Below are 11,233 nucleotides of genomic sequence, written 5' to 3'. Positions count from 1 at the left end.
CAATCTCTTCATTCCTTTCTAAATAATCTTTTTTCCCCCTTCCTACTTTGCTTAGTAGAAAGAAATAATCTTAACAATTTCAGTCTAAATAGGTCTAAAATGAAGCCCAACAAATTCAAAATAGAAACTTAAAGCTTTGAACATTTTCGACGTTTAACTTCATACTGCACTCTCCTTTTTGTAGCCTCTCGACAAATGTATACTTATATTAAGAAAAAATTGCAGGTATGAAAGCGATTTGATTATTTCTTAAAACTAATTGCCATACTAAACTTCCACTCCACGCCACTAGAGAGAGACACTTTCCTTTTGACCGATAAATGTGTCATGGGGTGCAAGTTTGTTGTGAAAGGAAGCAGTACGAAAAGTTATGCTGCTAGCTTACAGCCGATCAGAAAAAGGCCACTATGAAAGACAGATAGAACAGGTGTTGCAGTGATAACACATAAACACGGGTCGATAAAGCCGTAGGAAATAGTCTATTTTAATCCCTCTCATATGCTGTTTTGAGGCTCGACAACAAACAGTCATGAACGAGAATTTTGATCGAGCTCCTGGAGCCGGGAGAACCCGTGGAGCACCTGCGGATCCCGCGCTGGCAGTTAACGCCAGAGAGGGTGACGCTAAAGCCTCGGTGCTCAACCAGAGAGAGCCGCTGAGGCAGCCGCGGTCAGTCCCTCCTTTCCCGGAGAGCAGCATCAACGCGACCGCTGGATTACCCGGAGGAGGTGGGAGCTAACATGGCTAATGTAGCTACTTTCAGATTCGTTTCGTGCAAAATGATATTTCGAAATACTTCATGAAGGATATGTCTGTTCGCAAAAATACTCTGTCAAACATTTGAGGCAATTTGAATATTCTTAACCTAAATCCGAAGTTGCTGTTCTTGCCCTTTTTAGGTTGGAGTTGCGACATGTTCTGTTATTTCATGGTTGCTAATACACAGCTAATAAAAGCTGTTGCTCAGCTGTCGTACCTATTTAAGTGTCAACAGTGAGGCTGCTTACAAAGCTGAAAGTTATCTGAAGAGCTACTAACTGATAATATGAAGCTAACCTAATGCTATGTTGACAACACCGAGCACACGATTTTCCTTCAAAGGTGGGCTAGTTTGCTTTAGTTGAAAGAAAGGTCAAAAAGTAGCAGTGCTATCGGTATGTGGCATCCCAAGAGCTATCTTTTTTTGTATTTATTTAAGAAAGATCATACTTGGAAACAAAAATGCTTTTTTTTAAGGAATAGTTGCACGAGACAATTATCTCTGACAGATTTGTTTATTTATTTTTTGTTAAAGAAGTGTCCAGTGTTTTTACATATATTTTTTCTTTGTCTTTTTGCAAATCTTTTCAAGGAAAAATGTAGAAAGGTCACTAAAGCAGACTATTTAATCATACTAAATATTCAGACCAATTAGGACTTAAGTATAAAGAAATTGGATGTGGTTATAAGATTTCTCTGTACACATTTCAAGTGTATTAATACATTGTGACCTAAAAAGAGTCTGACCCAATCACAGTACCAGATGCCCTGTTTCAAATCAGTACGAGTACCCTCTGAACTTTTTCATATTTTAGTCGACAAATCCTGTACCTTTGCATAGTATTTGATGAATACTGGTAGAGGTAAACCTGCTCTGTAAGAACACCTTTCTTCCCCTGCAACACATGCAGCGCAGCCAGTGTAATTACTGCTCCTGGCCTGGGTACCAGTTCATGTTATTACAGTACCACACTTAAGAACCCTTGCTATTTTTGTTGATCGAGCAGCTTCCATTTTATATTTTGCTGTTACATATTTGTTTCTGCTTTCAGATTCTCGGACACTTGGCAGTCCTCTACAGAGCGTGAGCCCCAGCTATACCTCTGTCCCCAGAGGGAGTAACGATGTGGACTCTGTGGTCAGGACATCGACGCTTTCAGCGAGTGCTCCAGAGTTTGTTCCCTTTGGGATGGGCCCATATGAAGTAAGAAAAATGTTTACACCAGATTTTTGCTATGTTTTTTTTTTTCTATAAAGATACTTGGTCTGATATTAACGATTTGTATATTTTTTATTGAATTTTTTCAACTAGTTTAAATTTTTGTTCATTTGTGCTTCATGAATTTGAATTAAATATATTGTTTGGACGTGCTACCGCTTATTACTCCTGGTGTTAAAGTTTTTTATATCTCTCAATTAATCTATTTGTTTTTTGTTTAGGAGCTGGGGTATTATGATGACAATGAAAGCTACAGTGAAAGCTACTACAGCGAGTCCTCATTGGCTGATACAGTCACAGATTTTCTTGCTCACCTGAGCTCATCTCCTGGCTCCTTCGAGTCCGACGTTGAAGAGATCACCAGTATGCTTAATTCCTGGGTCACTACAGAAGACCTGCTGAAGGAACTGGTGGAGCTGATCTTTGCGCAGGTTTTGCAACTTTCAGTTTTCATCTGTTTTTTTCATAATCAAGTTACATGTTTGCAGATTCGGCTTGTCTGTTAAGATATTGATATGGATATATTTTGTGTAACTGACCCAGTTTTTGTCTCTTTATCTCAGTCTACTGCCATCCCAAACTTTTCCTACACCGGCGCCAGGCTTTGTAATTACCTGTCCCATCACCTCGCCTTCAGCCCACAAAGTGGAAACTTTCGTCGATTGCTTTTGCAACGGTAAATATGTTTCTGTTTTTACATTGCTCAAACTGAATCTAGATGTCATCTTGACATGAAATCAGGATATGTCGTTTTTTATATGTCTAATATTACAAAAAGACAGGAGCAATGCTTTGATTAGAAATAATTGTAGTAACACACAGGAAAATGTAAATGTTGTATAATATATTATTAACATAGATATTTTTTTGTTTTTCTGTTGTAGATGTCAGACAGAGTACGAACAAAGAAACGTAGCTATACGAGGAAGTCCAGAGGCTCAGAAGAAATTTCACTCCTTTGTGTTATTTCTGGGGGAGTTGTATCTAAATTTGGAGGTAGAAACATACTTCTTTTGCTTTGCTGTATTTACATTTCTACTTTAAATGTCATTGTCATTAGAAATGTCCCGTTCAATGATGTTTCCTGTTTAGATAAAAAGTGGAAAAGAAGCTCCGAACAGAGCAGATATTCTCCTTTCGGCTCTTAAAGACCTGCTGGAAAGTCTGCTTTCACATCCTGTCGACGCAAATCTCATCTGTGCCGTCAAGCTGCTAAAGGTTTCAGAATTATATTCGACATGTTTTGGAGATTTTTGTTTGGTAAAAGTGTTTTTAGTGTTGCGTGTGGCACTTCAAAAGGAGATAAGCTTGTTTTTGGCTTTTTAGTTGACGGGTTCAATCCTGGATGACGCCTGGAAAAAGAGCGGAAAACCACACATGGAAGAACTGGTCCACAGAATCGAGACTGTTCTCCTGGACGCCACATGCAGCAGGTGAGTATATTACCTGTACCTCAAAGACTTTTATTAATCTTTGAAAGTTATGTGGGATAAATCTACCAGTAAACCTGCCACTGATGGTTGAATACCATCTAATCCAAAATCTTTGAAAGAGCGATTTGTTTGATGTATTCTTTTTTTTTTTAGGTAATCTCAGTTCCATATTTGTTTTTAAAGAGCATATGTCTGTAACAAGCTGGGCATCAGTTAGCAGCTGGGAAAAGCTCAGCAGTACATGAAGACGGTGCACTGAGCGTCTTCAGTAAAACCATCTAACTGGTTTTCCTCAGGGACGTGAGACAGATGCTGCTGAAATTAGTGGAGCTGCGATCCAGTGACTGGGGCAGAGTCTCTTTTGCTGCCGCTGCCAGTAACGCCACACCAGACAACGACCCCAACTACTTCATGGTCAGTGTCGAGACTTGATGTCAATATCAGCCTTTATTGCTCATTTGATTTGTGGACAATCTCCAGTTTTTGTAAACCCGCTAAGCTGCTGATGCTGATTTTAATCAGAATAAATGGCTTTTGTTTCTGGTCTTCCTGCTCTGAGTGATAATTAAATATTTATACAAAGACAAGAAGCAACAGTACACTGAGAGAGAAAGATAGAGAGTGATTGTTATAAAACAGGGTTTGGCGCATATTTTACTGAGTTTACCAAAAGGTTACCAGCATTTTCAAAATCCTTCACATTCCATGACAGAGTTGAAGAACTTAACCTATAACTTTGCTTTACTGCGTTCATCGTTCCTGGTGTTTGCTGAAGGCTCCGTTTTCTGAAATGAGCATCCAACATGGCTTCTGTAAAAGAAAAATAAACAAATTCAAAAATACAGATTATTTTTAAATAGCCTCACACATTTTTGTTTCATCTGACTATTTTATTAAACAGTGACACCAAAAATAGCTATCTTTGAGTCTTAGCCACACACTAATAGAGAGACCACACTCACTAATAGAGAGTGTGGTCTCTATTACCACACCAAAGAGTGTTTTTTGTCAGCAACCCTGACAGGAATGAGGTATTAGAAATGAATACCTCATTCCTAATACTTTAGGAGTGAGGTATTTACTGACCAGAAAAAAGATCAGGCCTTCCAGTTTCAGATTGGGGGATTTAGTTACAGTTCTACATCTTCATATGCCTCTTCCTTGGTTGTTTTTTTCGATTAAGTGTTTTCTTTTTTGCTCTTCAGAATGAACCTACCTTCTACACTGAGGACGGTACACCCTTTACAGCAGCAGATCCCGGTGAGTGTATGGATCAGTTCTCAAAATATGCAAAAACCGATTATAACCAAAACACCAAAAGTAATTAAATGTTTTATGGTTTGCTAATATACACATAGTAAGCCTCATACATAGTGCAGGGTTAAATGTTTAAGGTCAAGTTTAACTGTCCAATAACTCCTGATCCTCAAATGCTTTACAAATATCTAAAATAAATACAATACATGGGAGGGATACAATGAACATGTTAAATGAGAAATTGGAACACAATTCAATAACACAATTAAACCATACATTTACTTATGCATATTTTTTCTTGCTTTTAATATTTCATTTTCTGAGCTTTAGTTGTCTGAAGCAGAACTGGCAGGTGTGATTTAATTAACAACAATCAGCATTTGTGCTGTTGCAAACATGAGCAGGAAAGGAGAAAAGGAAAGACAAATTTTATAACTAGCTTTCCTAATATTTTGCAGCCTCAGACATTTACTGCAAACACTTTGCTAGGAGTGGACATATATGATTTTAAAAAGTTGCATTGCCAGACCTTTCCCCCCTCTTTCAGTTAAAGGTGAAAACACTGAATCGCAAATTAAATAAGTTGCTTCAAAAGCAGTTTTATACTAATAACACTTAAAAGTTGGCCTTTTCTTTAACTGTACCACATCTTTAACGTTCAAACTTTGGTTGCTTAGTTAAGTTACTGACTATGAAGCCACAGACTCAAACAGGATCATATACATTAAAGATCTGCTGTTGTTGTATCAACCTTCCAGACCTCTCAGGTCTTCTGGTTCTGGTCTGCTCTGCATCCCCAGAACCAGAACCAAATGGGGAGAAGCAGCATTCAGCATCTATGCACCACAAATCTGTAACAAACTTCCAGAAAACTGTAAAACAGCTGAAACACTGACTTCCTTTAAATCTCAACTAAAGACCCACTCGTTTAGAGTTGTATTTGAAACATAATCAATTACAAATTTAATGACGGAACCTGACTTGATGTTGTGTTTTGACTGTTGATTCCATGTTGCATTGTGTTTTTGTGTCTGATTTGATGTAAAGCACTTTGAAATGCCTTGCTGCTGAAATGTGCTATACAAATTTGATTAATTGATTGATATACTGGTAAAATAATCATGGATAAATGTATATTATATTATTAAGAAAATAATAATATATTATATATAATGTACATATATTTCACTGCTTTCACTGAGCAGAGTGAAAAGAGCTTCGCTTCACTCTGCTCAGTGAAATTTGTCCCTCAAATTCTACACTTTAATAGTTTTGCGAAAAATGGATGGGAACTATCCATTCTGTGAAAACCACAAAATTAAGTGTTAAAGAAGTTTAGAGTTTTGCAATGAAATTTGTACGGTAACCCTGCTGTTGATTTTGGTACTGATCACTACCATACCCTAATGATTAGACTTGTAAGTTCTCATTTGAACAATAATAATAATTATTATTTTTTAAGTGAATTGAGCATTTTTATTCTAGGTGTATTTATTATTACTAATAAACAATAAATTGGATTCAGCTTGGGGCTTCTCTTCTGCTCAGTTATACTTTTGTCTCAGGCTCTGTTGTGCCTAAAAGTCGCTCTGTCGGTTTTCACAGAATACGCGGAAAAATATCAAGAGCTCCTGGAGAGGCAAGACTACTTCCATGATGCTTATGGTGAAAACGGCAATGAAGAGTAAGTAACCTTTATTTATATAAATGCTACGATAGTTCAGATACTTTTAGCTAGTTGGTTTGGTCAGACAGAAGTTTACATATGCTTGTGAGGGTGAATGCGGTGCTCATTTTGGTATTCTAATCATTTATTTAATTATTTCTGCATTTAAAGTAGACTTGCAATAAATAACTTCACCCTCAGGTCAGCAGAGTGTCAAAATCAGATATACAGTCTCAGATAGATGCGTACAAACTTACTGTTGTTTGGATAAATGTTCCTTAGCAAATTTCAGAGAAGCCAGATTTTTGTAGAAATCAACCAGCTTGTATCAGACCAAGACGCTGCTCTGGTGCAGGTTTGTTTAGTGTACCGGTTCTTAGGAGTTCTCTGGTAAACAGTTTTCATCGCCCTGGAACGAAGGAACACAACGTTCCTTTCATCAGTTCACACATTGTTGCTTCATTCCTCTTCAGTATGCTTCTTGGCAAATTGCAATATTTTCAGCACAGGTAACTGCACCATTCAAATATCATCCTAAAGGTTTCATCCTGCTTGTTCATCTTTGGTCATGTGACTGTGAGGTAACATCACCAGACACATGAAGTGTCCCGTGGGACCCTGAGCTTGGCAAATATTTCCAAGTGACCCACAATGCAGCAGAGTCTATCCGGTCTCAGATCCAGTTTAGTCAGCAGCTGAGTGTCAAAGGGGTTTAGTTGCTGCCACTCCCCCTCCCAAAACTGTGTCTGTGACCCTGTTTTCTGTTTTTTGCTTATATATTGCTTACTTTTTTGTAACAAAACAGTTAAAAAGTCATACTTTGGAATTTTAATTGATTAATTTTTTTTTACAGGTACGACATCGAGGATGAGATGGATCCAGAGATTGAAGAAGCGTATGAGAATTTTTGTTTAGAGTCTGAGATGAAACGGAAACAATGACACAACCAGGGTTGTCAGTGACATTTTACAAGGATAATACTGTACTCTTCCAAATTGCATTACAAGAATGTTGAAAAGCAAAGGATACTAACATCAGGATAAGCTCACATCTTTATTTTCCTGCGAACAAACCTCTTTTTAACAAAGGCTGTTTATAGTTTCACTTCTGAAAAATTCAGTCTGCATTCATTCAAAAGTGGGACAATCAGTGGGATAGCTGTTCAAAATGTTGACTACTTCTTTTCTTATTTTTGTTTTGCTGCTTGTAATTTCTTCCCGGAGCTGCTTTTCTTTTCAACCAAATGCCAAGAGGGAAATGGTGTGCTGTGGACTTTTTTAGAGTTAAGACTTGAATGAAAGATTTGTTTTTTTTTTAAATATGTTCGTATTTTCTTAAATACTAATTATTGCCACACATCATACAGTAATCCATTCTCCTTGTTTAAAAATGCACTATTGATGGATGAGGCAGAAGTTTGATTACATATCCACGTAAAGTACAAAGATGATGCAGCCTTTATATCCACTGTTAAAGTTGCCAATATTAAGTATTTTCAAATGTTTATCTGGCTGAAGTTTCCTTGAATCACGCCCAGATCTTTATGAACAGTTCTATGTGTTTGCAGCTGCTACAAATATGTAAAATTTGTTTCACATAAAACCTCGTTTTAAATTTTATTTTCTTTTAAATACTTTTCAGAGTTTAACCTTAGGAAAACCCGTAGAAAATAATCCAAAGTTTTCAGAATGCTGTTCATTTTAAATAGTTGGTTTCCTGAATATCTGGTCAAATATGTACAGATCCTGCACGTTTTGGCAATGTGGCCCAAATTCTTGGTCAGCTCAAGACTGAAAGACTGTTTGCCAGCAATCCACACATAACATGTAAACGAATGTTATTTTATAGTCTGTACATATTATTTATAGTAATGTTTGCTTGCAATAAATTCTTTATAATGTGGGCTGTTGTATTTTTCTTAATTGCTTTATTTTTAGTCATTTGAAAGGTTGATCAAAATGTTTTGAACTATAAAGTTCAGATTTATATGATGACTACCTTGGCCAAGGTCTCTTCCTGGTGAAATACAGATTTAAAAGAAAGTGCCAGATTTGCCTAAGAACACAACTTCCAGTATAAAAACATACAGCAGTAGGATATATAATATTTATTCATTCATGGCTGAATCTTAAAACATTTTTGGTTTGAGACAGTAAAAGAAATTCTTAAATATTTTTGAAAATGTGCATGTTTACATTTCAGGCTTTCAACCCACCTATTTCTTTGTTCTAGTCAAACACTGCCACCTCCTGGTAACAAAAAATTGCGACGTCCTCCCCAAGCGATTATTCATAATGTTTGATGAGGTCAAACATCATAAACATGTCTGTCCATGCATGGGTTCTCTCTGGGTACTCCTGCTTTCAAAAATATGTCTGTTCTCTGCTTATTGTGCAGGATGTAAGAGATCACTGTGTTTATTGTTTTATTTCCTGGCAGGAATGTAAATTTTAAGCACAGTTTGTACATTTATAACAAAGGAGTGGTTGGGGCCATTCCAAAAATGTTAACATTGGCCTTTTTTTCAATCACTCCCAGTTAATACATGTCATTCTGGAGCTCTGCAGGGTTTAAGGAAAGCTGCACATTTGGGCATGTTGGAACACCTGTCTATCTTTCTCAGAAGTGATTAAATTTTTCAAATCATGGTCTGTTTTTCTTCTCCAGAAGAAACAGCTTCAGCTTTTAGATCATCCTTGCCGTTGTCAAAGGCAAGGAATGTTTGCATTCCTTCAGACACAAATATGAAAAAAAAATGTCCAGTTAGAAAACCAAGTTCTCTCCAAGTGTCAACCAAATCCAGGAACCACCACATGGCAGGTATAATGTCATTACCTATTTGCTTTGTCAAATCCAGGTGCCAATTTAGCTTTTGGGCAGGCAGTGTGATTGAAGCTGTATATTTAATTTTCACTTTATATGGGTTAAAGAAAATCCACAATAATTCCAAGCTTGTCCACCAATGGTGGTGATGCAATCAGTCCACTCTGAAAAATAACAAATAAAACACTAAAAGTCCAGAATCACTGTCTTGCACCAGCACCAAATTGACATATAAACAAATGAAAATACAAAAATTAAAAACTCTCATTTATGCTTAAAAAAGATGGAGCCCAATATATTTTCGGTGCTTAGAAGTTCAAAGCACAGCATAGCTCTCTTACAAGAGAATATTTGTGGCTTGTTGTTGAGCTAAGAGGAATGTTATTCTAATCTTCCTCTCAGAAAACCCGACCGCTAAAAATCTTCAAGGTCTCTTTATGCCAACATGACAACTTTCCAAACATAAACCAATGCAGAGGCAAAGGAATGCATTCTCTTTTAATAAAGAAAAGGAATTGAAAAACAGCTCATAAGCCAACATAGTTCCATATAGAAGCAGACATGCGGACTGGAAGGTTTTCACACTTATGTGTCGTTGGTACTCTTCCATATAAGCAGGAATTGAAAACAGAACGGTTTCCACCCTGTCAGTGACATCAGCGTGGCACTGAGGTCCAGTTCTGCAACTGCGGTCGAATCTTTTCTGTAGCTTTCAAAACCAATTTTTCAAAACCACTTGGAGAGAACAGCAAGAATACTTATGGTTAAATGTTCACATGTGGTATAAAGTTTAATTAATATCCTTTTTCTTTTGCATTTTAAATCTATCTTGTCGATACTGATGTACTGTAACTTAAAATTAAATGAATTAAAGTTAAATGTGCACATCTGCCAGTTGTTACAGTTTTTCTGGAAACCTCAACCCCATGTCTGTCTTCAATTTTTAAGCCAACATGCAGCTGTAGTTTGTCTAAACCACAGAGCAAATAGGGCTCACTGTTGTGCTGCAGTGTTTTATATAGATGTTCTTATTCTAAAGAGAGAAACAGAACCAAAGCGGAGTTACATGTGAGTTCGTACAAACTGCCTGCTGTGGAGGAAACGCTCCTCACACTCCTGATATCACAATCTGCAAAGCACAGTTGTAAACGGATGACTCGTCAAAATGAAAGCATCAGCTCAGCATTTTCAACATTTGTTCCTTTAGCTTCTTTAGAAAATAAATACACTGTGCATTTAAGTCAAAACCACAAGCCAAAACTGAATATAACTCTGCTCATTACTACGCAGTCTGTGCAGCTGGTGAATGGTGAAACGTCAACGATGCTGCATGTGATGCTGAGGCTAACGAGAAAAAAACCCAGATGCCAACAGGATGAACAACAAGCGTGGATTCTCAATGCTCAGCACATCAGAGTAAAAGAGGGATTAGCTGTGTGTATGTGCGTTGGTGTGTGTCTGTGTTGTGTTCCTGTACATCTCCATTCATTTCTCCACAGTGTGCAGCAAAACAGGAATGCCTTCCTGAGAGAACATTCCTTTAAAACATTTCCAAATCAGCTAAACTTCATGTAGTTTTGTTTCAATTGTGTGAGTTTAAAATGTCTGAGCTCTTTTTCACACATATACTGTAAGTGTTGCAATGCATAAAAACAGAAGTGACTGTTGATGAAATTGTAACACCATAAACTCAGAATTTGGCTGCATTTGTCTGCGTTGTGATATTTCTGTTTGCTCTGAACCTTTCAATTTTGGTCAGTTAAACGCTGCAGCCATTAGGTTAAAAAAGTTCTAACACACCTAGAAAATTGAACAGTATATAAAAGACAGCAGATAGTGATGTTTTTTAAATAAGATGGTTCTGTTTTTTATTATTTTTAACATTTTCATATTAAGACTGGAAACGTCTGAAACTTGCCAGCTATCCAGCCAACCATCAAGCCATCTATTTTTCGTATCCTCTTAGTCTGTGCAGGGTTGAAGAAGAAGGAGCACATCCTTCTACATTTTACACATTTACACATCTAACTCTAATGCCTTGTATTGGGCTTTCATCATTTTCATACAACTATACAA

At 37.1% G+C, this 11,233-nt stretch overlaps 1 protein-coding gene across 2 annotated transcripts; it reads left to right on the top strand.

The window, feature by feature from the left end:
- The first annotated feature begins 331 nt into the window (after positions 1–331).
- paip1 (poly(A) binding protein interacting protein 1) lies at positions 332–10,799 on the top strand. 2 transcript variants are annotated; one of them, XM_044111509.1, is made up of 11 exons: positions 332–728; positions 1,812–1,963; positions 2,200–2,409; positions 2,542–2,654; positions 2,863–2,974; positions 3,071–3,196; positions 3,305–3,411; positions 3,708–3,825; positions 4,617–4,671; positions 6,274–6,352; positions 7,188–8,236. In XM_044111509.1, the coding sequence occupies exons 1-11, from the start codon at positions 530–532 to the stop codon at positions 7,273–7,275; spliced, it is 1,359 nt and encodes a 452-aa protein (XP_043967444.1). In that variant the 5' UTR covers positions 332–529; the 3' UTR covers positions 7,276–8,236. The 2 variants fall into 2 exon arrangements, with proteins under 2 accessions (XP_043967444.1, XP_043967445.1); XM_044111510.1 differs by lacking the exons at positions 6,274–6,352; positions 7,188–8,236 and adding an exon at positions 10,448–10,799.
- Positions 10,800–11,233: the final 434 nt, after the last annotated feature.

The sequence above is a fragment of the Gambusia affinis genome, linkage group LG03, assembly GCF_019740435.1.
Source record: "Gambusia affinis linkage group LG03, SWU_Gaff_1.0, whole genome shotgun sequence".
Lineage (NCBI taxonomy): Eukaryota > Metazoa > Chordata > Actinopteri > Cyprinodontiformes > Poeciliidae > Gambusia > Gambusia affinis.
The sequence above is the reverse complement of the archived record's forward strand: the minus strand, read 5'-3'. Positions and strand labels throughout refer to the sequence as shown.

Bases quoted from the DNA above. Each gene is read 5' to 3' on its own strand.
- paip1 (XM_044111509.1), top strand. From the start codon at position 530: ATGAACGAGAATTTTGATCGAGCTCCTGGAGCCGGGAGAACCCGTGGA. The intron at 1,964-2,199 runs GTAAGAAAAATG...TTTTTTGTTTAG, and splicing joins TTGGGATGGGCCCATATGAA to GAGCTGGGGTATTATGATGA. The intron at 4,672-6,273 runs GTGAGTGTATGG...CGGTTTTCACAG, and splicing joins CTTTACAGCAGCAGATCCCG to AATACGCGGAAAAATATCAA.